General features: G+C 37.9%; 2 protein-coding genes across 3 annotated transcripts in view; one reads left to right on the forward strand and one right to left on the reverse strand.

The window, feature by feature from the left end:
- DGCR8 (DGCR8 microprocessor complex subunit) overlaps nt 1-27,413 on the forward strand; it is a 27,984-nt gene continuing 571 nt past the window's right edge. Inside the window, exons 1-14 of one of the 2 annotated variants that reach the window (XM_074887383.1) lie at nt 1-135; nt 5,677-6,675; nt 7,107-7,269; nt 8,734-8,876; nt 9,599-9,881; nt 11,518-11,715; nt 13,077-13,178; nt 15,087-15,185; nt 15,597-15,679; nt 16,649-16,749; nt 17,205-17,311; nt 17,527-17,654; nt 18,085-18,198; nt 18,534-18,585. In XM_074887383.1, the coding sequence (XP_074743484.1) occupies nt 5,953-6,675; nt 7,107-7,269; nt 8,734-8,876; nt 9,599-9,881; nt 11,518-11,715; nt 13,077-13,178; nt 15,087-15,185; nt 15,597-15,679; nt 16,649-16,749; nt 17,205-17,311; nt 17,527-17,654; nt 18,085-18,198; nt 18,534-18,585 (2,296 nt within the window). In that variant the 5' untranslated portion in view covers nt 1-135; nt 5,677-5,952. Of the gene's footprint in view, nt 136-5,676; nt 6,676-7,106; nt 7,270-8,733; nt 8,877-9,598; nt 9,882-11,517; nt 11,716-13,076; nt 13,179-15,086; nt 15,186-15,596; nt 15,680-16,648; nt 16,750-17,204; nt 17,312-17,526; nt 17,655-18,084; nt 18,199-18,533; nt 22,334-27,413 lie in introns of those variants that run through there. The other variant, XM_074887384.1, reaches the window with a different exon arrangement.
- The window catches only part of TRMT2A (tRNA methyltransferase 2A), an 8,106-nt gene continuing 4,628 nt past the window's right edge, over nt 23,936-27,413 (reverse strand). Inside the window, exons 7-11 of the mRNA XM_074887385.1 lie at nt 26,407-26,529; nt 25,757-25,832; nt 25,136-25,252; nt 24,810-24,906; nt 23,936-24,490 (exon numbers count right to left, since the gene is read on the reverse strand). Of these exons, the coding sequence (XP_074743486.1) occupies nt 24,217-24,490; nt 24,810-24,906; nt 25,136-25,252; nt 25,757-25,832; nt 26,407-26,529 (687 nt within the window). The 3' untranslated portion in view covers nt 23,936-24,216. The remainder of the gene's footprint in view (nt 24,491-24,809; nt 24,907-25,135; nt 25,253-25,756; nt 25,833-26,406; nt 26,530-27,413) is intronic.

Here is a 27,413-nt window from a genome sequence, read left to right on the forward strand (position 1 = left end):
TGGAGCGGCTCGGAGCAGGCGTTTAAAGATGGCGGCAGCGGCGCGGAGTGGGGGACGGTTTTCGTGAAGCGGCCGAGCTCGCCCTCCCCCCGCCCCACTCGCGGAGGAGCGGCAGGGACACCGGGGATGGCTCAGGTGGGTGCTGGCCCCGTGGGGTGTCGGGGAGGGCGTGCACGAGTGGGCCTGCGCCGCCCAATCGCCGCCGCGCGGGCAGTAACCCCTCCGTCCCCACAGGCCGCGGCGCCTGCGGGGGCCGTCCGGCCCGCCGCGCTCCTCGCTGCCTGTATGGCTGGGCCCGCCGCCTCCGGCCGGCGCCGCGGGTGGGGAGCCGTGAGGAGCTTTTCCCCGAGCAGCGGAGGCGAGTGCACCGACGCCCTGTCGCTCAGCGGGCAGGGAGCTGCCCTCCCCGGCGGGTGTTGCCATGCGGCGCTTCCCCGGCTGGAGCGTCCTTTCCTCAGAGCTGGTGTTCTGTTTTGTTCAGATTTTTTTTTTTTTTTATTTTGGCGGGGGGTGGTGGTGGTGGTTTTTTGTTTCCCGCCCCCAGCCACCTCCCTACTCGCTCCCGCCGTAGAATTGCATTCAGGGTAGTAGAAGGAAAGGAAACGCCATGTCTTTCCACCGTCCGCGCACCTCCTTGTCAGTGGGGTGATGGGGAGTATCAACTCCGGCGTGAGTTTCTACCCCGCGTCGTGTCTCAGTACGTTTGTGTGCCTTAGGGTAAAGGGAGGGTGAGAGGGAGGATTTCCGCTGGACGCATCCGTTTATACAGGGCAGAAGAGCGTGTCTCGCCTCCTGTGCAAAGTTAGGAAGAAATGGCAGCCCTTCACCAACGTGTGTGCGGACGCCCATTCACTTTTTTTTAGTTCTGGTTGGGACGGTGAAGATAAGGTGTGTCTGTCCGTAACTCAGGATTCTTCTTCATGTGTTCCTTCTGTTAATAGTGAACTACAGTTATATCTTTCTCTAAATTATCTCGTTCAAACTCTAAAAGGTTTATTCTGTTAATTTCATGGGGTTTGACTGGAAAAATAGAGTTCTCTCTTTTGCACCTCTTTTCCTTAGGCTTTGGGTTTACCTATAAATTCTGTTTGCTTGCTGAGAGCGTGGGCCCTCTAACATCCAGGTATCACTCCCTCATAAACTGGGATTGAGGGCTTGCTGGGTGAACCCATTCAATTTACTCCCTTAGGCTGTGAGTTAAAGATCTAATGCTAACATCTTAAATTTTTCTTTTGTGCGTGTACGTCTTCGCCCTTCTGTTTAGGTAACTAGATTTAAGGGTTCCTGTTTTTAATTCTGGATGAGGAGTTAGGTCACTAGTTCTTTTGGGCAGCTCCTTTTGATTATCAGGATTACTTTGCTTTTCTAGAGAATGAGGGGGATTTGGTTCCTTATGTCTGTCCTTTTCTTTACAAGTAAGAAGTTATTTGTGATGTATAAGGAAGAATTTTTTTTTCTCCTTTCTAGGCTCTGATTTGCAGATATTTTTTAAAAAACGAATGAACTGAAACCATCTAAACCCCGCCAGAAAACTGGTCAAGCTATAAAAGCACCAATTGCTTTGCCATTTCTGAGGGTGCCTTTCCAAAATTATGCACTCTGTTCATTCTGAGATGGGATGAAGTCTTATGAACTAGAGAAGTTCTTTAGCCTTGTCTGTATTTGCCACTGATAATTTTGTGGTTGGGCCTTGACTGCATTTTCTTAAACTACTATGATAACTTACACAGACTGGTTGTTTCCTTCAGAATCTTTCTATTCTAAAGCTGGTAATGGGGAGAGAAGCGAGTTCTTGTCTCTAGTAGTTAACTTACAGAATATTTTTCTTTTGAGACTTACTCTTCTGGTTTAAAGAAAATACAGCCTCTTTGGTTTTTGGGGTTTTTTAGTCGTTGATAATAAAAAGGATTAACTTATTTATAGGACTGTATGTATCAAAAAGATACAATAAGTATAATGAAAAGATAGATGATTGTGAGCGAGGAATTACTTTGACAAGGGTTAAAGCTGAGTGGATCCTTAAGCATGATCGATACCTCATAAATTCTGCTCTGCAAAGTTGCCATTTGGAGCTGGAGGAGGGCTTCCTATTTGGATAGCAAATAAGGAGAATTTGCTCTGGGCCACTCTTTTGGGGTCCACTGAATGTGGAGTAAGCAGTTTCTGACAAGGAATCCAGTTTCTTTTTAAAACTTTCTGGTATGCTGTGCCTTGTTCCTGATTGCTGCTACAGGTATTCATGAAGAAAATATGTGTGTGTGTGTGTATATATATATACATATAAAAATATAGCACTGCCGACGTGCTATACAGTGAAGGCAGTTCCTCTTTGAGTTTGAGCAGTGCTGGTTACAAATGTTAAGATTCTGGTTTTTTCCTCTCGTGAAAAGATATACCCTGTACTTCCCCCCATATTCCTCCCCCCACCCTGTTCTGATTGCAGGAATAGGTAGTGGTACTTATTAAACAAAGTAGGTGTGGTGTTTTTTTTTTATTTCTGCCTTCAAAGAATATCTGTAAGACAGCCAAGACAAGACACTCCTTTTGTTGGGACCCGCGCAGTTTGCTACGTTACATTTAGATGTCTACAATGTATGTTTCTCTGAGTTTACTTTGCGACATGAAACTTTTTCAAATTAGCTGCTAAAATAAGAGCAAGCAATTAAAAATGTGAAATTTCCATATATTGGTGACATGCAGAACATGAGCTGTGCATTCGTATTTTCAGCAGTTCACCCAGAGGTCCTTCAGTGTTTTGTATTGGCTGTTGCAGCTGTCAGTGGCGTTCCGTATCTTTTTAAGGAGTCTTCATGGAAACTGTCAATGGAACTTGGTGGAGTCTTGGAGAATAAAATCTGTTCTTTCATGGCAAATTAATTGAGGATGACAATAGGCAGACTAACTTACATTTTATTCTAATACTGCATAACCTCATATGCTAAGTCTGTTTTTATACGTGGTGGCTGAGTTGCCCTGATCTAAGGTCTGTTTGGCTGGTTTTAACCTACAGGCTCATGTGACACATCCTTTTAGGTTTCATCCCTTCTGTCTTTCTTTTACAATACCTGATATCTACGGGAAAATCTTTATTGGTTTTGTTGTGTTGGGGTTTTTTTTTCCCCAGCACCTGATATAAAGGGCATATTGTACATCAGCTGGCAAGAAAGTAGATGGGAATTGGACCTGTGTTACTCTGCTTCTCCCTAGCTTTTTGTAGCTTATAGGAAGGTATTGTAGCCCACTGTAACTGTAGAGCTGCCAGACTGTTATCTTCCCCTAGGGATGTGGCAGGTTTATGGCTAGAAATGCAAAAGCTAGTTTAAACTCATCTTGGTCTAGTACTTGTTCTGGCTACAGTATGTGGAATGAGTAGTAGACAATCCCTGGCAGTGATTTGGTATGCTATTCATTATTTGAAGGCCAACAAGAAGGGGATGACAACAAGAATTTCATTGTTAATAGTACTTGAATAGAATAACAAGACATCTTTTCTGCAAAGAGTGGAGGTGTAGTACCAATGAACTACCAAAGCTAGGCAGGTAAAGATTAATTTCCTGTGTTTTGACATTGATGGTGTTAAAACACTCCAGTGTAGGAGCAGGACGTGTATCGGGGATCTGGAAACTGCATTCACGATCGTATCTTATGACTTGTCAAAAATAGTCTTTCTAGTTGGACCAGGTAGCTCCTTGATCATATAGGAAGGTAGTACTCTTTCAAATTCTAGAATACCAATTTCAAAATTTCATTTCTGTGTAAATTACTTCTGCTTGCTCTTTTCAGCAGTCTTCTAAAGACTCTAAGGTAGAAGAATTAGATTACTTAAGCATTTAGTTTCCAGGATTTACTGAACTTGTGCTGTGACTTTTGATTCTTTTGTTCAGAATTAACAGTGAAGACATGAATGATTTATTGTGAAGAACTTCTCTTTTTAATCTGAAGAGGAGGAAAGGGGAAGGTTATTAGACAAGTATATTTCTAGAAGTGTTCTATGTAACCGTAGGTGTTTCAGAACCTGTTGAAAGAAGAAGGAATTGATTACTGCTTGGGTGATTTTATGATCATCTTGTAGGATGGAATGGGATTAAATATATAGATCTGGTTGTTTTACTGGTGAATGAGCTGTTTTTCATTCTGGAAAGTAATAGGTTTGTATCAGAGAAGATGGGATTATTTTAGATCTTTTATCAAAATGGAGTCCTTTTCCTTAATAATTCTACAATGCATGTCAAGCTCAGTGTATTAAATGTGTCACAGTTTTGAGTATATTTAAAAAAAAACAACCCACCACAAAATATGAACTGTTCTGCTGTCCCAGCAAACTTTCTTTATTGCCAAATCGCTAAAATAAGAGTTTGCTCTGTTGTATATTTTGCTTTCTTCCAGCTTCCAGGTAGGTAGTTCTGTGTGCTGTTGAATTTTAATTAATCCTATTATAACTCCCGATTCCCAGCTTCCTGCCTTACCCCAGTTGGTGTTTGGATAATACTGTTGGTTTGTTCTGTCTGGGCTGGCATAGAGATACATTAGAGAATTATATTTGGCTTCTGTAAGTCCCTCATGACAACCCAGACGTTCTGCCCTGTTGCTTTCAAATGTTATACAGCATCGTGAAGGACTCGGAGCTTATCTTTCTAGACCACTTGGATAGACTTTCTCTGCTACCTGGAAATACTTTGAACAGGGCAGATTCAGCCAGCTGGCTGTCTTGGGCAGAGTAACACTGCTTTATATCTAGCTGGTAGGAAGATTTAAACCCAGTTTAGGGTGGCATGGAGGGACTTGGAGAAACCAAAGTAGCAGGTAAGAAATTATGCTTCATTTTCCCAGGTGCTTATAGTCCTGCACAGATAACAAAAGTAGCCATCATAGATGTGGTAGAAAGAACCCACTTAATGTAAAAAACAAACAAACCCAAAACACCACCCCACTCCCTGTAAAATTTCCTAGAGCAATCGAACATTTTTGTCAGATTAAATTACTGAAAACGTTGGCTTCTAAATGCCTTCCAGAATTAATTTGAGCTTTAAGGCTATGTATCTGAACCTGAATTCCTCAAACATAACCAATATATAGTCCCATAATAGTATAGAATATAAGATCAAATGTCTAATATCTGGTTATCTAGAGAGTCATATTGTATGAGTTTTTACTAAATTATGAGTCCTGTTAAAACTTCCAGTGAGATTTCAAAAGTAGTAACTTAAACTTTCAAAAAGCCATGTGTCTCATAAGACCATAGTTGTTAAAATTTTGTTGGTTTTGCAGATTGTCTTAAACTGTAAGCTAATTATCCTTTCTGCTGTGTGGGTAAGTATGGCTCAAATACCAGGTTATTTTAAATAATGGGAGAATCCCCCCAAAATGTACAGTTTTTAGTCTGGTCCGTACAAATGCCATGCTTAATGTCCTGCCTGCAGAGATAGTCAACAAATTATACAGGCAGCTATGTGTTAGCAAATTCTTGTACAGATCAAGCAGTAAAAACAATCTAATTTCAGCCTCGTTCAAGATGGTATCAAGACACCCTGCTTTTTTCACTGTAAAAATGTCACTCTTACTTCTACTTGAAATTTAGGCTGGAAGGAGTGACATTTTGCCCGGGATACTATTTCCATTTTTTTTTCTGTGACAAAGATCTTTTTTTTTTTTTTTTTTTTTTTTTTCTTCTTGTAGGTTGAAAGAAGAAAGGGAGACCTGCTTGTCCAGTGAAGATGCAGTCTTAGTCTTCAGCTATTTAAGCTGAATGCATTGTGATTTCCAATAATTGAGACAGTGATTCTGAAAGCTGTCTACATTAATGAAAAGAACAATGTAGTCAGCTTAACTGAATCATCAGTGTTGCATATTGAATAGAACATGATAAACCAATCTTGATGGACTTATGCATGTTAGGAATATAGATATAAACATTTATTGAAGCATTGTTTTTTTAAAACAGTAGTTTTAAAAATGGAGAAATATGAAAATGTACCACCCCTCCCTAAAGAACCTGCAAGAGAAATGAATGTGGAGAATCATACTTGTCCCCCACCTCTGCCGCCTAATGAACAGCCTCCACCACCTCCCCTGCAAACGTCCAGTGACGCAGAGGTAATGGACGTTGGCTCTGGTGGTGATGGACAGTCAGATACCCCTGCTGGGGACACGCACAGTATCTGCAGAACACAGCTTCTCACAAAGGGATCTGCCTGCTACAAAAGTCGTCTTATAATAGACCCTAACAATAGTGACCAAAGCCCAAGAACTGCTCGTCATGCACCTTCAGTTCGAAAGTTCACCCCAGATCTTAAGTTACTTAAAGATGTAAAGATTAGTGTTAGTTTTACAGAAAGCTGCAAAAGCAAAGATAGGAAAGTTCTGTACACTGGAGTTGAGCAGGATTATAAGGCAGATACAGATTTTGGTATTAATACTGTCAATGGGGATTTGCATGTTTGTCCTTTCGGTGGTAGTAATGGTAAAGCTGTAGGAATAGGGGGTGAAAATGATGACAAGAAGGATGATGAAAATGATATTGATCAGGAAAAGAGAGTGGAATATGCAGTTCTGGATGAGCTAGAAGATTTTACCGACAATTTGATGGAAATAGATGAAGAAGGAGGAGGGTTCACATCTAAAGCAATCGTTCAAAGAGATAAAGTGGATGAAGAAACCTTGAATTACTCATATGAGGTAAGTAAGTCCAGAGGTTTTTGGTGGGTAAGAGGTTTCTAAGTGACTAGACAAAAATAATGTTCACTGAAGGAGTCTCTTCTAGAAATGTGCAGTACTTGAGTCAAAAATGCAGAATTTTCAGAGACAGAACTTTGCTGAAAACTTGTAAATCATCTTGGTCAAACTTCTAAGTTGTGTGGCAGCTTCTGTAGTCTTGTTTAAAAACATTTAGAAGGCTTCTTACACACTTGCAGCTCATTTTATTGTGAAAATATCAGTTCTCACAAAAATTTATCTTCTTATTTTTCAGTCTTTTTACTGGAATCATTGGAAATTTCTAGTTTCTCTCTGTATGGAAGTACTCAGAGAAAATGTATACTTTTTTCTTTGCAAGGGGAAAGGGAGGTTAGTAGACCCAGAAGGATAGTGTCTGATGAAGTCTCTTTCAGGATGACTTTGATAATGATGTGGATGCTCTGCTGGAAGAGGGTCTTCGAGCACCCAAAACAAGGAGACTAGAAAATGAGAAATATGGTGGTGAAAGCGATCACCAGTCTGATGGAGAGACAAGTGTGCAGCCAATGATGACCAAAATTAAAACTGTACTTAAAAGTAAGTTAATGTTCATCTATAAATTTTTTTGTGTGGCTTACATCTATGAACAAAAGTATATCAGCAAGCAAAATTTAGATAGCAATTCTTGTGAAATAATTAATATGTTACAGAATGTTATTGTTTGAGGGCTTCTTAGTATAGGATATGATTTTTCACGTTCCTGAACAGGGAAGGTAATTTTTGGGAGTGCTTTTGATCTTAGTCTGTTGTATGTAGTATGAATATATTTTAGTGTGTGGTTTTGTGGAAAATTATGAAGAATGTCACCTCAGTGGTGGGGAGGTAGACAAAGATGATCTGGGCTTTTTTGTCTCCAATACCATGAAACAGCTGATGACTGTGGTCATTGTGGACTTCTTCCTACTTTATTTATATAACTTCTGTTGTTGAAATTACGTGAAGTTTTTAAGCGTGCAATACTAGGCTAAAAATCATTAGGAAAGTCAGTGGCTTACATTTATCCAGTTTCATCGTGTAAATGTTACAAACTACTAATAAAGAGGAGCTGAGAATGTGTACCAATCCAGAAGAACATAACTGAAAATGGTTCAAATTTTAGTTCTAATTCAGACTTACTCTAGAGGGAGTATTTTACATCTTCACTATATTCTGAAATAAGAAACCAAACAGTTTTTCCCTTCAAAAATTTGTACTAACACAGGATTGCCAGGAAGCTCCCAGCTAAGATGAGTCTGTTCTGTGATTCCTGGTGGAGGGAGGAGTGAGACCATTCTCTGATTTTTGGAGTAGAAAGGAGTGGGGCCATGGATTACTAACCTGAGTGTGAACATAAGCGTTTTACTGTAATACTGTTTCTTTTGCTATGTGATCCTCATACTGGCTTATTGTGCTCAATTTCAGTCATGTTCTGGAAGAAGTAATATTCGTGACAGCTAAGATACCTAAGTATATAAAGACTTGTAGGCTCGATCCTGGTTTGTATTGTGCTTAGGCTGGAAAATATAATAGGAAAGCCTTAGCTTACAGTTGGAGTCATTGCCGGCTGTTTGGGTCTGTGGGTCTAGGGGTGTCTCGTTGCAAATTAATCCCCGAGTGTCAAGTGTGAAAATTTTTAATGAAAAACTCAGTTGTTTCAAAAGCAAGTATGACTTTTCCATTAAATATAGTGATGCTTATGACAATATAAACACATAAGGAAGACTAGAGAAAGAGAAGAGAAAATTCACTGGTGAAATGAACAAATTAGTCTGTATAAAAATTAGTACTACTATTGCTTTTCAGTTGAAAACATAATGGAATCTGAAACTTTGCAGGATTTAATATGCATTAGAAGCATATGCCTTTTTATTAAAACAAAATCTTTCTACAAAACTTTTTTCATCTTGTTTCAGTGTCATTTTATCATTTGAGACAGAAAAAACAATAAAAATAAAAACCTTGATTCTTTTTCTGTTCTTCTAAGCAGTCTATCCAAGTTTAAAGCCATTCTTTGCTTTAAAGGTCGTGGCCGCCCTCCTACAGAACCTTTGCCAGATGGATGGATCATGACATTCCATAACTCGGGCATTCCTGTATATCTGCACAGAGAATCTAGAGTCGTTACCTGGTCTAGACCTTATTTCTTGGGAACAGGAAGCATAAGGGTGAGAGCTGTCAATTACTTAAATACTTACTGAGATATAAAAAACAGGTATGTTCCTGCAAACAGTTGAATATTTTTCCACTTCAGCAGGCTTCTTTCCAGTGTTAGGATTAAGGTACTTGAAAAATAAACTCCTCTGTTGCTGAAAATATGATATAATTTTTCTTACGGTGTTTTGTTGTTCTGTTTTTGCAATGAATTTGGGCAGTTAAAGTGAATGAGATGGTCTTGTTAGGTGCTTTCATTTGTCTAGCATGTGACTGCAAAATGTTGGTTTTATTCCACCAGGAAATATAATTTATTTGTAGCTATAAACTAGCCTGAGCTGTGGCTTATGGTCCACACTTACTGAAGTAAGCGTTTGACATTCATGAACCCAAGGAATCTGCAGAAACTTGATTTAATGTCATGAGCTTAAACCCCAAGGCAACTTAATGGATTTTATAAAAGCATGTAGTATTTGCATGTATTTAAACAGAATATAGTTTGGATCTAAAACAGTAAATGCACTTTGAAGGTTAGGATCAGTGTTACACAGTGCCAGGATACCATAGGAGTGGACATACTCAGATCTTGAGTAGAATGAGATTGCTGACCAAAGAGAAGGTTGAGCCTAGACTAAATAAAAGTAACTTCAATCTCGATTACATCTTCTCTTTTTTTGAGTTTTGCTTTTGGTGACCTTGAGGTACTGAAACCTTTTGTACTATTTTATATTTGCAGAAACATGATCCTCCCCTTAGTAGCATTCCCTGCTTGCATTACAAAAAAATGAAGGAAAATGAGGAAAGGGAACAAAACAATGACATAACTCCAAATGGGGAAGTATCACCTGTAAAGCACTTAGATAAATCTTCAGAACTGGACTGCCAAACAGAAGAACCAGATTCTACTGCTGCTGATTCTGGGCCTTTAGATGACAAAGACCCCTCAGGGGGAGATGCAGCACAAGGAGCCTTAGGACAAGTTAAGGCCAAAGTTGAAGTATGTAAAGATGAATCTGTAGGTATGTATGGAAAGTGGAGTCTTTTCTTGGCTGGAGTTGGGGCAGTGGCATTTGGGATACATAACACTTTATTCCAGACCTGGCAACTGAGTAATATCTTGCCTGAGATAGAGTGGTCAGTTGTCTTTCTGCACAGTTTTTTGTATGCAGAGATCTGGAGAAATAGATCTGGTATTAGAAATCAATTTTGGTATTAACAGGAAGAGAAACATACAGTAGAGGTTTTTGCTGAAGGCTTGACTGTCCATGTCCAAAGGTTTTACACAAAAATGTGTAAATTTTGGAAGTTTAGGCCTGTAGACTTTTTCTCAGTTTAAGAAACAATTAAGTCAATGTGTACGTATGAATTGCTGTTGTCAAGTGTGTTTATGTGACTTCTTTAAATAGGCTTTTCTATACAGTCTCTGTATTGGCTGAATTACATCTATTTTCAGTATGATCTCGTAAGATAGATGGTGCAGTTAATTTACTTATTTACACAAGTCTAGCAGAGTAAGTCATGCAGGTATAATTGCACTCATGCAAAGGTGTGTGGTGCTTCATTATTTTATTTATGCATATCTGATAGCTTTTACACAAAAAGAATGTAAAGAAGTCTGCCTAAAGAAGTCCTGCCAAAATCACTGCCAAACTCAGAGGAACTTGGAGAGAAAGCTCGTGTGCCACTTACACCAACTACATACCTGAGAGTACCATCCATGCAAATTACTGCTGCTCAGAATAGTGATAACGGCTACCACTTATCTTTGTAGTGTTCAAACATAAAACTTGTCATTAACATGTGTCCTGTTCAGTCCAGAAACCATACCAAAAGATTTAAAAAAAAAATAAAAATCAATATTTAGCAGCAAAACTACAGTTAGTAAGCACTTATTTTCTACGTGAAGTTCACCTGTCTATCTCTCTCTTTAAATAGGATCTGTTCTGTATTACTGAAAAAAATACTGAGTGATCAAGTATAAGCGTGACTTGCATTTGGAATTCCTTGTGGAAGGAAACAATACCAGCAGCTTGCTTTTCTTTGTTTACATCTTGGGATGCTACTCTTATTTTTGGGGATTAGATCTGCAGAAATATCCTATAAAGGAGAAGCAGCTGTACTTCAAGGGGGGCAGTGTTTTAGTACTCTCTATATGAAAATGAATGTGTTAAAGTCTGTTTAGAGGCCAGTGGATGTTCATGGAGCATCGTTATATAGTGTTTCATGGTACACTGTTTAATAAATAGATATCAATAGTCAGTGTTGGCTTTGGGAAATTGAGGCTAATAGCATAATTACTGTTTACCTTGCTTCAGGTAATGAGAAGGTGAATAGGTGATGAAGTAGGACAATTACTAGTGTTTTGTTACAAATTGTGTATTACGATGGTTAGGGCTTACTAAAATCTTCAAGTGACAGAATAAAATGCTCTTTTTTGGTGTTGTTTTCCAGTTTGCACAAATGTTTTGCGTTTGACCCAGTAACAGGAAAGCTTGTGATTAGTTCTGTTAGTATAAAAGAGCATCTTAACCACCTTGAGTGTGTTACTTTTGCTCCTAGTCTAAAACAAAAAATTATGTTTAAAACAGTGGAAATAGTGAGTTGAATGCTTGCTCAGTGGTAAAGTAGGGGGAGTAACTTGCTTGTGTTTCTTAGATCTGGAAGATTTTAGACGCTATCTTGAAAAACGTTTTGACTTTGAACAAGTTACCGTAAAAAAATTCAGAACCTGGGCTGAGAGACGGCAATTCAATCGTGAGATGAAGCGGAAGCAGGCAGAATCCGAGCGGCCTATTCTGCCTGCCAATCAGAAACTCATTACCTTGTCTGTGCAAGATGCACCTACAAAGAAAGGTTTGTCTACCTGTAGTTCAAATATTCTATATCAAAGTCTAGTTACAGTTCTAAGCTTGGGAAAAAAAAAAAAATCCTGTTATAAGTCCACTTTCTTCTTCTAGAATTCTTGGATCCATTATATCACATAGTAAAGGAAAAATACTGTCAAAACATACTTCATACTGAAAAGAATTTCTAAATGAAAGGATTTTTGTTTAAGGTTGCAGTCCTGGTAACTGGTTACTACCTTCAGCTACTTGTTACTGTTGGTTGTTACTGAAAACCCTCTTGCCTAGTCACTCAGTGCTACTGCCTTCTCAGTTCTCATTGGTCCCAAACTAGGGACTGGTTACAAATGCCAGATTGATCCAGGTTAAAACCTACAATTAAAAATACTAATTTAAAGCAGTTGGATACATACAGTTAAAGAACTGTGTGTGCAGTTGTGTCCTGTGGTGTGGGGAGGGGATATCATATGTGATGAGAAGCTGGGGGAATTAGCTGTTCTCTGTATTAGCTGTGTAGCCATAATAATATGTTTAACTGCAGTCTAGTATTTAAAATGTCAATAGACCTGTGATTTGGGTTTTGTTCTTGTTTTGTACATTGTCATGTTTTTGGGTTTCTTCTCTTTTAGCAGAATTAAAACTCAAAAGAGTTGCATGTTGACCATTCCATTACAGGGAGGTGTGGTTGAATTTTTAGTTAGTACACTTTATCTTAAATTCTAGGTTTAGAGCCACATTGAAACTACCTAAATCAAGGACTTCCTTGCACTTTATCTATCTAAATCTTCACTTTCTCTCCCATACTGTCTGCTGAGGCAGTGTTTGTGCTCTTGACTGACAGTAGTGTTGCAAGAAAAAAAAAGCACATTTCAAATAAAAAGAGCACATTCAGGTTAAGAAGGGGACAGTGACCTGATCTGTGGCTTGCTAATCAGGATTCCATGGAGAAAAAAACCTGAGTGAATCTGGTTTGTGGATTTGAAGTCTACATGCCTATTGTTAGAAGGAAAGATGCATGTGTTTAGGAGCAAATTAGAGGTTTTCTAATTAGTGTTAGCTGCCAGAAATGCTGTGTGTAGAGGGCCAGGGGACTGCAAATATTGAACATAGAATATTTGGCTTAGCTCATAATTAGCTCACTTCCAGTTGTTGATAGATATTTATGACTTATTTCTCAATAGTTTTTCAGAGAAAATGGACTTTGAGGTCATAGTTATCCATGTCTGATTCAACAGCATTACATGTAATTTGAGTGGGCACTTGTCACTTGGAGCTTGTAATTTATTTATTTGTAGTAGCAATTGTCTTTTAAAGACTGGAACTACTTAGTTGTCTTCCCTCATCCTCTCTTTTTTTTTTTTTTTTCCCCAGAATTTGTCATTAATCCCAATGGGAAATCTGAAGTTTGCATACTGCATGAATATATGCAACGAGTCCTAAAGGTTCGCCCTGTTTACAATTTCTTTGAATGTGGTAAGTCTGTTAAGTTTATAAATTGACCGCATGCTGTTTTGAAGGACTTATCTTGTGCTTGGATATTTAAAGAAAAAAAAAAATCAAACAATGGACATTTTTCATATGCAATGACTTGAAAGTCTGTTTTGAGTCAGGTTCTAGCTAGGAAACATTTTCTGTACCTTAAACATGGCTTTTGAGGATAAGAGAGGTCTTATATTTAAAATAACAGTATGGGTTTTCACTTGGAAAACTATGCCTAAGTGAAAATTGATTTGAGTAACTCATTTGCATCTAAGAGGACACATCAGTGAAATATGGGCAATTACAGTTTTGCTGACTCTGCACAATTAATATTTGCTTAATTTTCTTGTCATTGATGTCCAGAAAATCCGATTGTAAAGCACGCATTGGTTTAGTGAATCATCAGAATCCTGGGGAGAAAAAAAAAAAAGAAGTTAAATACTAAACCCAAATAGTTTCTGAAGAAGAATATGTATGAAGCTGTTAATTTGAATGATTCTGCAGACACATATGTACCCTCTCTAAAGCTGCAATAATTTGAGTTATTTGTTCTGTTCTGGTTCCCTTCCAATTAACAAAAAATGCAGTATTTTTTTTTTTAGATATGTAGATCCTTCAACTGTTCAACTTACTGTATGTTAAGTTTATGTCGTGGAGGTTCATATTTAAATCCGGTCATCCTAAGAGAACTGTGTATGTATAAATTGATGTTAAAAATTGAAATGGAAACCAGAAGTGACTATGTAGACTGTTTGTCTTATGTCACTATTCTCTAAGGTTATTGATTAATTATAATTAGTGGAGAAATTACTAGTTAGGTACAGATTGCAAAATGTTCATATGCAGTTGGTACGAAGTGATTTGGTATAAATGTTGACTAATGTTGCTTATGGTATTAGAAGAATAGAAATAGAGGTGTAATTCAGGGTTACTGAACACTGTGTTGCTCCACGATTAGTGTGGGATCTCTGTGTTCTATGATTAGCGGGGGATTTATGTGAAATGCTGGATGGATATCTGTTTGTGTTTTTAAACAGCTTTTAATTTTATTCTGTCAGTGGTGTGAGATAGTTTGGTAGTTCCTGACTTAGGCTGTACTGAGATGCTTAAGTGATGCTAGCACTCAGAAAAATAAGAACTCGGGGAGAATTTTATTTTGGATAAATACTATGGGGGAATGCACCTGATGCTTAATCAAGAATCTAAAAATTTTGCATATGTGGCAAATATAACTGGAATCAAATTAATGTTGGGATTTTGTTTTCTGTAAACTTCAGCCAGATTGGCTAATCTAGCTGCATTTGAGATTGCTTTACAAAGTGGTATAGCACACGTTCCTTGCATTTTTTTCTTTTGCTGGATTTTTGTGGGGAGCACCTTATGGAGAAGATAAAAATTACACCTTTTTCAGCAGCAGGATTGAAAAGATTAAGTCCTGCAGTCAGCACCCAAGGAATTACAAGTCAGGCATCTTAGTTCAGTGTGGAATCTATAATTATTCAGAATTACCTTATTCCTATATATGAATTACATAATGTAACTGAATTTTCAGTATCGGAATGTGTAGCTCTTATATTTATACTGTGTTAGTGATGCAAAAACTTTGGAATTAACATTTGAATTCTAGCAGATTACAAATTATCCCTTAAAATGTAAAAGTTCTCCCATTTGGAAGGATGAAGTACATGATGGGAGGTCTTTTAATGGAAAACTCTGTTAGTTTTCCATATACTGGAGTAATCAATTCTTTCAAGTCTTTCTGAAGAGTAAACAATTTCCATCCCTCTTGAAGTTGGAATGAAGAAGAAAACAAATCTTGGTAGTGGTGGTGTTTCATGTTCATGATGAGTTTTTTACATTGAGAGTTCTGAAAAGCTTTTTTCTTTCCTCCTCCATTTAAAGAGAACCCAAGTGAACCTTTTGGAGCCTCAGTCATTATTGATGGAGTAACTTATGGGGCAGGAACTGCCAGCAGCAAAAAACTTGCCAAGAATAAAGCTGGTAACATTTTTTCTTCCTTAATACCAACTGCTGAATTGTTTATCTGTTTTCATTTCTGCTTTGAAGATGGCATATTTGCAATAGTAAGTAGGAATCATTTTGTTAATAGTTAAGGAAGGTACACTCGTGTCTTTTTTGTAAAAGGGATAAATACTGTTGCAGAGACTTTTCTGATAACCCTACGTTCAACAATGTACTGGGATAGAAAATCATGAAGGAACTTCAGATGTTAACTTACATATAAACTATTGGTGTATACTGAGTCCATCTTGTCCGTAAAGTTGTTCTCTAATACGAGTGGATATTTCTAGGGGAGATGTGTGGCTTGCTTAGAGTGTGCCTTTCTGCTGGGTTTTTTTAGAATCATTGTTTAAAATAAACATAATCAAGATGTTTAATAATTTTCTGCAGCTCGAGCTACACTGGAAATCCTTATTCCTGACTTTGTTAAACAGACCTCTGAGGAGAAGCCCAAAGACAGTGAAGAACTTGAGGTACTGAACTCTTGCTTACTGGCTGTTGTTATTCAGGTCACTTAACGAAGAAATGTTCCAAGACACTAGATTGCCTGTACTGTCCTGGCTTCCAGAATCCTCTGATTGATGCCTTGAAAAGTTCAGAGCTAGATGCTGTCTGATTTTGTGTGATCATCTAGAAGACCAAGTAAGAACTAAAAGTGCCCAGACTTCTGAGATATTTTCGTTTGGCTTTGAAAGCTACTTATTGCCAGATCAGACAGCTAAGATTTCAGACTTCAAGCAGTGACATTTGAGGAAAATCAAAGGAAAAGTTTCTTTAAGTGGAGAGCGTGTGCTATATTTTCAGGTATTGGAAATATTAAATAGGTGGTTCATCAGTGATACGTTCACTTTCAATTCAGCCTGTAACAGACCATCAGTAAGGAGTAAAGAAACAGTTGGTGATCAGCCTGAAAGGAATGTTTTAATTTTAAAAAGTGTGATATACAGAATGAGGTGTTAGTACATTTCTTTAACTTAAAACTGTATTGTATGCCCTACGCTATTGAAATGGTCATTAAGAAAATGGAGAGTTTTTTCCATTGTTTTAAAATAAAATACAAAACATTCCAATAGCTGTTATGTTTTCTTTTATTAAACGACAGCATTTTGGTAAGTAGCATTTCATGATTAGTTAAACAAAATAACCTTGTCCAGAGGGAGAGAGGTTGATAAAGAATTTATAAGATTGTCATTTTTATATTTACCTTGTATAATGTAAAATTGGAGTTAAAAGAATTATTTATTTCTGTCTGCAAATATATGATTAGGTGCAGCAGTCTTAACGATGTTGGTAAATACCTCCATTATGGATTTAAAAATACTCTTTATTAAGCACAGAGTAACAGAATCCGTTTAGTGTTGCAAAGGAGAAATGATGGTTAAGAACAATATTAAGGTCTTATTTGTGCAAAAGCTCAATAACCCTTTTCAATTCCTTTATAGTATTTTAACCATATCAGTATTGAGGACTCACGGGTATATGAACTCACCAGTAAAGCTGGACTCTTGTCTCCATATCAGATTCTCCATGAGTGCCTTAAAAGGTAAGGCTTGCAGAATAAGGAGCAAATTCTGTTGTGCACAGGTGTTTGGGTCGGGGCATGTTGTTTGCTTGGTTGCTGGTACCCCCAGTGTCTGTCAGTAACTTGGCCGTTTGTGGGCTGGCCAAGCACTCACTGTGGCTGTAAGAGACGTGGTGTGGACTGAACTGGTTAATGCTGTATCTTCCTTTAATTCGTATTTGCTGTTTATGCCTCTTGTCTTCTGAGATTAGGATTTAGTTGTGGGACAGAAAAATATGTATTTTTCTTCCTTTATACAGGCCTGCCTTTCCATTCAAGTCAAGTAACTGATCTAAAAAAGAACTCTTTGTTAATAAATGTCTTAAAATTTATTAATGTATCCAATTCCACTGCAATGACTGTCAGAGATAACTGCAACCACTTCAGTTGTTTGTAATTTTACTTAGTATGTGATATTGATTTTGTTTGTGCTTAAGAAACCATGGAATGGGTGATACATCCATAAAGTTTGAAGTGATTCCTGGTAAAAATCAGAAGAGCGAATATGTCATGACTTGTGGCAAGCACACAGTGCGAGGCTGGTGTAAGTACAGTACTTAGCGTGACCTCTGATATTATCTTCCTTTTTTCCTGTTCTCATTTGTCCATTTTGTAGGTGCTTGTTCAGCTGTCTGGCTTGTTATGTGCTTATTTTACTCTTCTCTGATATCTCAATTAGGAGTAACACAAGTAAATATTGGTGTTCATCTAATTATGTAATGTGCCAGTATTGACATATTTCCATTATTATTTTTACAGGCAAAAATAAAAGAGTGGGGAAACAATTAGCTTCTCAGAAAATCCTACAGCTACTGCATCCACATGTGAAAAATTGGGGCTCTCTTTTGCGTATGTATGGTAGAGAGAGTAGCAAGATGGTTAAACAGGTGAACATGATTTTGTTTGATTGTATCCTACCTTGTGATTGTATTTTTGCTTTTGTATTTTTCTGGAGTTTTAAATTTAGTTACAACGAAGCTTTAATGGTATGTATTTCAGCATAATAGTGTTGTTCCCTATCATGGTAAAGGCAGTATGCATTTGATGAGCAGTTCTCAGTTCTTCTGAATTGGTTCTCATCCCTTGCTATTGCCAGAATATGAGATGAGTGCTTTCATTGACAGGAATCATTGTGTTAATCTTGCATCTTCCAGGTCAGCGTTATATAACCTACTTAATATTTAACTAACTCATGGGAATATTTGTTATTACTTTAAAAAGTACAGATATCACAGATGAAGCTTCTGCTCCATGTATTTTAATTTTTTTTTCATCAAAAAAGCTCATCTGTTGTTGCTTATTGGTTCTGTTGAATAGGAAACCTCTGACAAAAGTGTGATAGAACTTCAGCAGTATGCCAAAAAGAACAAGCCAAATCTGCACATCCTGAACAAGTTACAGGAAGAAATGAAAAAACTGGCACAAGAAAGAGTGAGTATATGCTCTTTTGTATTTACAAACAGGAAGAATGCCATGGGTCAGACTTAGCAATGATCAGAATTTTTGCTTGTTTATACAGTATCTCGCCTAAAGAGCTGTTCAAAACTTGATTGGGGGGAGCTACTTTTAGAGAGATTTTCATTCTCTCTTTTAAACTGGCTTATAACTTAATTTTACCTACTTCCGTAAATTTTAACATTAGAAAAAGTTAGCCTTTCACAACGATTGACACAAGTCTGGCTAAAACTGTTCAAAATGTTAAAATAGTGTTCTATTATGACGTTCTCTTTATGACTGTGTTCTGGGGTTTGTTTCAATTCTTTTAGGAGGAAACACGAAAGAAACCCAAGATGACAATAGTGGAATCGGCTCAACCTGGTAGTGAACCTCTCTGTACTGTTGATGTGTAATGAGAAAATTTACAAGTGGGGAGCAATAACACAAATGGAGGAACTAGATTTTCAACACTTATTTAAAAATTGTTTGCTGCAGAATGCAAGATAACTTTTAAAATCCAAGCTGCTTCAGTTATGCATTGTTCTTTTTGCATCATCAGGGCAATATTACTTTTTCCTTTTTTTTTTTTTTTTTTAATACCTCTGAGATATGTATGTTTAAAGGATTGATCATAAAGATCTCTACTTGGGCAAATGCACAGAGGACAGGCATGTTCACACAGGATAAAATCAATCAAGCACTTTTTTCTGGAAAGCCATCCATGTTGTTTGAAATGGATGTGTTTTAAGGTTGAAATACAGAATATCTATGTACAGGTTGAAGCTGATACTATATATATACACATTCATATATATGTATATATAAAAGAAATATATGTACATCTTCTTGTATGAACATGCCCAAAAATATTTTTGTGAAAAGTTTTGTTGCATTTCAGCACATAATAATATGCACTGATAAGACACTTTGGTGACAAATACATGAAAGTGATGAGCAATGTTCCTAATGCCATAGGATTAGGCCAGTAATGCTGTTTCTTTTTGGTTTGTTTTTTGTCTCCTGCCAGGCTTAGTTATTCAAGATCACAGTATGCAGATCTTACTATTACTTGAAAAGAACAAGTATACCTGGTAGTGTTAAGAGCAACAGGCTGGGTATCCGAAATTGTTGGGTCTTATTTTAACTGAAAGAGCCTATGTTAGTTTACAGATCAGTTGAAAGGGGAAAATATGGCCCTATTTATTTGATTAAAATAAAAACTGTAATTTGAAAGGCTGTTTTCAAAGCTTGGAGCCAAAACGCAGCTGACAATGGTTGACAGTCTGAAAATATTTTGCCAATGATGTGTTTAAGACCTTCCACTCCCTTCTACCAGCAATAAAACAATTTCTTATTTGTTTGGAGTCAGAATACATCTGACTTGATCAATTAAGTCTTAATTAACTTGCACCGTAAAAGCAAAGAATTAAGAAAAAAACCCCACAACCCTAAGAAATCTGAAATAACTGCAGCAAAGTAGTTTTTTTTAAGAAGTTTTTGGGTTTACTTTTTTAATTACATTTTTAGTTTTTAAAGTGTAATTTCTGCAATGAAAATTAGAATGTAGATTTGGAATATGACATAGAGTAATGAGTAGAATGAGACCGTAACAGGTTATACTGACAAATACGAAAATCACAAATATGCAACTATTATAAAATACAATCTTAGAAAACAGGCAGTACTCACTATGTCATCTGAGGCTTTATTAAATTAAGCACAGAAGAAATAGTTTTGGCTGTAGGGAAAGCACTGCTTTGTGGGTTTCGTTCTTCGTACGGGGTTCTTTACTGGGTGATTGCAGTAAGTCTTCTCTTAGAACCATTTCTGTGGGTTCTTTGGTTTGCTCTTAGAGAGAGTGAAAAACCAAGCTGGTGGTGCGGCTTCAATGATTTATCCAAGAGGTGTACTGTGATACTTTACACTCCTGCTCCTGTAGGAGTGAAACAGGTCAGTTCTGTAGAATTGGTGCAGCTCCCGGTACTTACCTGGACAGTGCTCTGGAGGCTTGAGGGGTTTGGTTTGGGGGTTTTTTGGTTGGTTTTTTTACAGAGTGCTGCAGTATAATGAATTTAGTGCCTACTGGATTTTAACAATATTGGCATCAGTATTGTAAGACCTTCTTTTAATATCACCCATTATTTTGGATATTTGGATTTTAATTTGTATCTCAAATTAATGTTTTTGAATATGTTGCATATAATATTTGAGGTTAAACAGGAGGAGTCTTGGAGTCTTACCTGTTTCTATGTTTGAGTGATATGCTCAGAGGTCTCTGCAAATATTAATTCACCCATTTTTTATTATAATATTTAGCTTTTCAGTTCCACGAGTTGTAATCCTGTTGTAACAGGTTACGGGTAGTTGGAAGACTATACATGAACTATTATTTATACAAGTGGCCTATCAAAAAAACAAAAAACACTGCCTCTGCTTTTTTTTGTATAGCTTTAATAAATCTCCATCTTTTGAAGGGTATATAATATTGGTGCAGTAGTGACAAGCAGTGATAACTGTTTGTTTCTCTCTTCGTTATTTTTTGGGGTTTTTTGTTTTATTTTCATAAAGACAGGGCTTATATCTTCTATGCCTAAATGTATTACTCTTTTAGGTAGGTTTTACTTCAGCTTACGTGTTTTCAGCAGAAAAATCTGTACTTGGATGGCACTGTAAAAGACAAATCACCCTTGTAGAGCTTTTTATTTTTCTGAAATCAGAATGTCAATGCATTTGCAGGTCACCTGCAGAATATCCATAGATGCCTCGCTTACAAATTTGTTTCCATTATTTTTAAGAGGATTGCTGTATTACCTCAGTCTGCCACTATCAGAATCACAAGGTGACCATTGCCCTTAATTAAAACATCCAGAGATTTCATTGTGAACCAAAGCCTAGAAAGTATATTATGCATTCTAAACAAAAACAAACAAAAAAAGATGGTATTAGACCTTGCTGCAGCCTTTAACTGGAGAGATGTCCAGAAAATAGCGCAATAACTGCTGGAACAAACTACTTAACTGCTGTTTATGTCATTGTGAAGTATTCTTGTGTTTTAATGTTTACTATTGTTTGGAGTGTAACAGTCTTGCATTTGCACATAAGCACGAGCTGCTGTGATAGAGGATAGATCATTGCATTAACTTCAGCTTCTGCATGAACACTTACAGTGTGATTCAAGATGTATCCTAAACTTGTCTTGTAACTCTTGTGTGTTTTCTAGGTAATCGGCTGTAAAGGTTTAGATCTTGATTGTATGAATGCATAAAACAACTGCTGCTTTTGTCACTGATATTTGTTATTTATCCCTTCTATATCCAGAGGAGGATGGGTATTTTTATAGGGATGGAGTGTATTTTTAAGAACTATTCCATCCTTCGGGAATTAGACAGTTTTTGCTTTGCATATTATGTGCTTCTCGACAAAAGTGTGGTATATTGACTTTAAGGATTAAATTAGTGTGCATTCAAATTGTTATGGTACTGATGGAAAACTTACTGTGACTTCCAGTGAATAGTCAGATGCTACCTATTTAAACACCAGTCATCCAGCTTTTTCTTACATATTTATTAAACAAAACTGATGAAGTAGTGGGTACTCAGAAGTTTGGAAAGACTATTATGCATAAACTTAACTGTTGTATGTAAACTTCCACTTTCCTGTGATGCTGTTAGGCTTTATACAAATATATTTGTAACATCCAGGTATTTAAAAGCATCATGATTATCTTACGAATTCTCTAGACTGTACTTTGGTTCTGGAGTAAAATTCAGGAAGTGAGAGCCTCCTAACTTTCTGTGGGAAGAAATGTGAAGTGCAAGAAGCCATGCTGTTGTTAACCAAATAAAATGAGCAGTTACAGTATTCTGATGTGTATCTGAGAAGGTGAAAAAACAAAAGAAGATTCATTCTTATTGCCCAAGTAGGTAACAATGGTTGCTGTATGAGTTGTGTTGGGTGCAGTTGCTTGATGCCAGTGCTAAATTGGTACAACTATAAAGCCTCATTTTCACTGAGCCTCTGCTTGCTTTTTTTCTGCACAATCATATAATCCTATGTGTTTGGTCTTTGAGTACTACATGTGTATTTTTCAGACAATTAGTTTTGAGCAATAAAGTTTGATATTATAAAATGCTCCAGTGTGATCAGTATTATGATAGCTTAAGCATATTTAGGAAAAGGAACTTGTATTCCTTGATTCCTGCAGGTATTTTTAAATAGAAATTAAATCAGCACAGGCTCATTGGTTATAGAAGTACCTATTTTGTCACTTTTTTGGTAAGGAATTTAATGTTTACATGGTTAGGCATCACTTGGAGTGAAATTATATGAAAACTTTTTCTTGAATTGGGATTCGTATTTTTACTTAAATGATGTCATGGGTGGAAATGACACAACCCAAAGTTGCTGGCTTTGGTGTCTGTTGTCACAGGCCTGCCTAACTGGAAGGCGATCAGCAAGTCCGCGTGCTGTAGTAGTAGATTTTTGTTCAGTCTGTATTCAATGTGCATTAGAAGTATGTTCAGAAACTTGAGGGTTAAAATGGTTATTCCTTCTGCATGGCTGGCTGTTTTGTAGTGTGGATCACTCAGTTAAACTAAGGCCAGGCGCAGCAGCTGCAGGGGCGCAGGAGCGCTGACCCGAGAGCAGCCCGTGCCAGGGCAGGGGTCTCCGCCGCATCTGCCGCCAGAGCCGGTCGCTGCGCTGGCGCTGCGGCTCACGGGCCAGGCCTCGCCGCGAAGCAGCGTGCGCTGGCGTGACCCAGCTGGCTGCGGCACGGGATTACTGCCTTGAGGTTTTGCATTAAATATAACTGCCTTTTTCTCTTCCTGCACAGGGCTCCCAGTAAAACAGCTGGGAAAGATACCAGAGATATGATCCCTCTGAGTCTAGGGCAGAGGTTTGGTAGAAAGAAACACTGTGTCCAAAAGTATTTCAGTTATAACCTCAGACACCCAATAAGCTAAGGTAATATTCCTGTTGCTTTCTCATTCTTCAGTAATCACTGAATTACACCTGACTCTTCCATGTATGTTTTCCCTGAGGCTGAGGTTAGCCTTTTTAAAGCTACTACAGGATCAGAAAGCCTCAGCGGGGCTACAGAACTTCCTAGGGATCAGTGTGACGTAGTAAGTACTTGACTGAAGGTATCCACTGAGCAGAGTTACTATCAGTCTGAGAGGAAAATGAGCCTCTTTATCAAAAATGACTGGTGTCTGTACAGATAACTTCTGTCAGTTGTCACTGGTGTGGGCATGCCTAGAGCAAAGTCCTCTCAGCTTTACTTGACATTGTAGGAAATGATCTAAGAAACCCTTTATTGCATTATCAGTGATGCTACAGTCTCAGAATAAAACTGATTTCAACTGTGGAAACTGTAGCATTTTTATTTAGAATATGAGTTTGTTGCTTACTAGTGAAGATTTAGCAAGTGAATGACTTATGGAAGGTTTGATTGCTAAATCTTTACGAGCTTATTCAAAAGACACAGCGCTGTTGTGACAGGCTAGCAGAGCTGGAGGAATTTAGTCCTGACAGTTATGGGTCCCTGTAACGAATTACCTGCTTTGGGGACTGGACAGTGCAGTCAGTCACTCTGCAGGGTCCTCCATACCGCTCCGCTGCTCAGCTGTTGTTGATAAATAGCAGCTCTTCACTAACCCTTAGTGTGGTGTATTATACTCACACTGGAAGGGATGGTGTGGCATTAAAAATCAGCCCAGGTTCCAAATAGTTGTATCTGAATATAGTAGAATACTTTATTTAAAGCTATTTAAAGAGCAAGACCACCATATATATATTACTTCACTCATCTGAATTTCCCCAAGGGCAGGAGGAGAAAAGCAGATTGGGCCTAACAGTACATAATGAAATGTAACTCAAATTAGTATGATGAAATAACTTGGAAGCCTTGCAACTACTCTGTTGTACAGAGATTTATTACCTGAATGTTACAGAAATGTTACTGAAGCAGTTAACAAGCCAGAGTAGTTTCTGGAAGGTGTCTCTCAGGAGTTAAGCTGATTCCCTCTCTTCTACATGTGCAGAAGTGCCCTGGCTGGCAGCAGTGTTGGATGGGTTGGTGCCCAATTGCTCGGCCTCAGACCCTGCTGTTGTGACCTGAGTAGCATTGGGCGTGGCTTCAGCAGAGCTCCCGTTTGCATATTCGACCCTTTCAAAGAATATCAGTAACTCGCAATGCCGGGTCTGAGGGAAGAGATCCACAGCCAGTGCTCGAACGGGACGGAAAGAGGCTCCTTTGACCCTGTTGGAAGGGGCCCGGCAAAGGCTTGATGGGAAAGAAAGGGGAGGAAGAACTGTGTTAACATTTTAGTATACTGTTCATCACTGCCAGTCCTCTAAGGGCGGTTTTTCTTCCCCAAGCCTCAATTCCACGATAGGGTTATTCTCCACCCCTAATATTTCCATTATTACTTGTGTATTGGGCAGTGCAGTTCCAAGCTTGCAGTGCAGCAGCTGTCAACTGTTGAGCCTTTTAAGCCTTAAAAATAAAAATCCAACGATGGTCCCCCTCCCCCCTCCCCAAGAAGCATGTATTTTTCTTCCTACCCCATTTACTCGGTCAACTTAATGCAAGAAATACTCACTCCACAAAGTTATTCATGGCGGCTCTGGGGTTGCAGGATACATAGATGAGCTTCTTCAGGTGTTCAGCTCTTCTAATGGCAAGAATTACCTTGGAATCTGGATGATCAAAACCAAGACAGCCATTTACCAGTTCTGTGTGCAGCAACAGACTCGCACAAAAATTCCACATTATGCTCCAGCATGAACAGAACTGTTGCAATACCCAGCTGCTTCAAGCTGTGCCTGAAGCCTCCTGCTTCATTTATTCTATTGTTGTTTTTCTTAGGTTCACCACCAAACCCCAAGTAGCAGAACAGACTTAAAACTTAAGGGAAGATAAACTTACGCAGCCCTGCTCGTGGCGGATCTACAATAGTAATCAGGTTCTGAGGAGCTAATATGTTAATTAGGGAAGGAACAAGATCTTCAGCCTTCCCACAATGAAATTCAATATTATTCAGTTCTATAAAAAAAGAAAAGATGTTATCAGAGTACTTATCTAGTCAAAGCATCTTTCAGTATACTCAAATTGGATATTCAGATACCTTAAAAACTACAAACCCTTTAGTCTACCCTGAAATCAGTGTAATTTAAGCAATCACTGGTACTTCAGATCATTTAAACAACAGTAACTTGAGGATCTTCCATTATCTGGACTAAAGCAAGACCCCACAGAAACCAGCTACTGTTAATGTATTGTTTATGAGGGTAATTGGCTTCATCTCACTTTTACACTGAAATATTTTCTTTTTGGAGGAAAAAAAAAAAAGTAGCTATTAGTCAACAGGAAAATTGATCTCACAGACTAACATGGTATTTGTTTTCAAGAGAGATTAAATGTTTAAAGTGGACAAGATTACTATCAACAACATGTAATTCTAAACTGCTTAGATAACGTAAAGAGAAATAGCTATACAACTACTACTACACATCTTAACAAAGATCTTGGCATTTTAGCTTAACTAACCATTAATCTGAGCATTCACTCTGGCATCCTGCACAGCTTCTTGGCAGAGTTCAATTCCAATCACTTTCTTCACTTTCTATAGAATCAAAGGAAAAAGAGCTGTCTGTGGTATGTAAATGTAAACTTAATCATTATTCATAGCATCAGCAATTAATGACTATACATGAACGTTGAGTAGTACCTGGTCAGAGAATTACTGCCTTGCAGCCAGAAAACAGGCTGAGGAGGGACCTGTGCAAATAAATAGGGACTACTTAAGACTGATGACCACCATTTATCCCAGCCTGCACATAACAGACTCCAGTTATGCTGGTGTCTTTCTTTTTTGGGGGCCAGACTTCCATGGTCTAGCAAGCTCTGCTCTAGAAATGATATGAGAAATGTTCATTATTCATATCCAAAGCTTTCTGAGAAAGCCCAAACTGGGTAAGTGGACAGATTTAGTAAGTTTTGGCTGTCCTACAGAACTACTGCCTCTTTTGACTTCAGTTTCAAAATAATTTTGGCTGCTCAACACAAGGGTGAGCTTTCCTCATGATTTGGTAAAACAGCTGTAGGCAGTTTAATTAGAAATTAATTGAAAAAAATAAGATACAATGTGTTGCATTTCAAGTACCTCAAGTATTTCTTTCATTGTATCACTCGCTCACCTTTGCCAAAGAGATCCCAATAGTTCCGGTACCGCAGCAGATGTCCAGCACAGTGCTCTCTTGGCTCAGCTGCGCCCATTCCCCAATGGCAGTATACAAAACTTCCGCAGCTTGTGTGTTTACCTGTGAAATTACGTTTCAAATAGATCTACTTCTTCATAAATAGTCAATGTGTTTTAATGAGTCTTAGGAAAGCAGGTTTTCTTTTTCCTGGTTCTAACAAGTCAACTTCACATATAAGTTAAAATCACAGCTAACTGACCTAGACTGGCACCTAGTAAGAGATCACCATTCCATCGTTAGTCTGGCTCAGTTCTCTCTGAGAAGTAACGTTTTGTTATCTATATTCTAGTAAAAACATGACTTGTTCTATAGTACCTGAAAAGCAAGTTTGGAAACTAGAGGACACAGCAAACAAAAATAATTAAGCAAAAAGCTAAGCAATAAAGTCAAGTCTGGACTTTAAAAATACTTACTTTCCTTGAATAGGAATTAGTAAAGATTCAAAACCAGGAGAATATAACCATGACAATTCATTCAGCAAGCTTTAGCTTTGTTTGTAATACTACTTTAAAGTAAATGCTGTAATTACACATTATGGTTAAAGAAGTAGTGTATAAGCTTTCTAAACCAGTGCCTCTAGAGCAAGCATATTCTTTGGCTTAAAGAGCAAGCAAAGCACATAATGTGGAAAAAGAAAAGTAGCCTATCATCTATGGCAAATAGAAAATACAATTTAGCTTCCATGTATTTACAATGCCAAGTGATAATATACTTCCTTCCTATTCCCGTACTTTCCATTTCAATGATACAGGCTAGCTGCTGAGGCTCTGAAGTTTTGGAAGGGCAGAAATAAGTTTTAGAAAAACAAAGATTCCTGAACTACATATTGCATGTTCGGGATACATAAAGGCTGCCATTCGACAGGAGGCAAATTATCTGATCTAGTAAAAAGAAAAAAAAAGTTGTCTTCAACATCCCCCCATCAAGTTTACACTCATTCACTA

The sequence above is a fragment of the Strix uralensis genome, chromosome 17 (genome assembly GCF_047716275.1).
Source record: "Strix uralensis isolate ZFMK-TIS-50842 chromosome 17, bStrUra1, whole genome shotgun sequence".
Lineage (NCBI taxonomy): Eukaryota > Metazoa > Chordata > Aves > Strigiformes > Strigidae > Strix > Strix uralensis.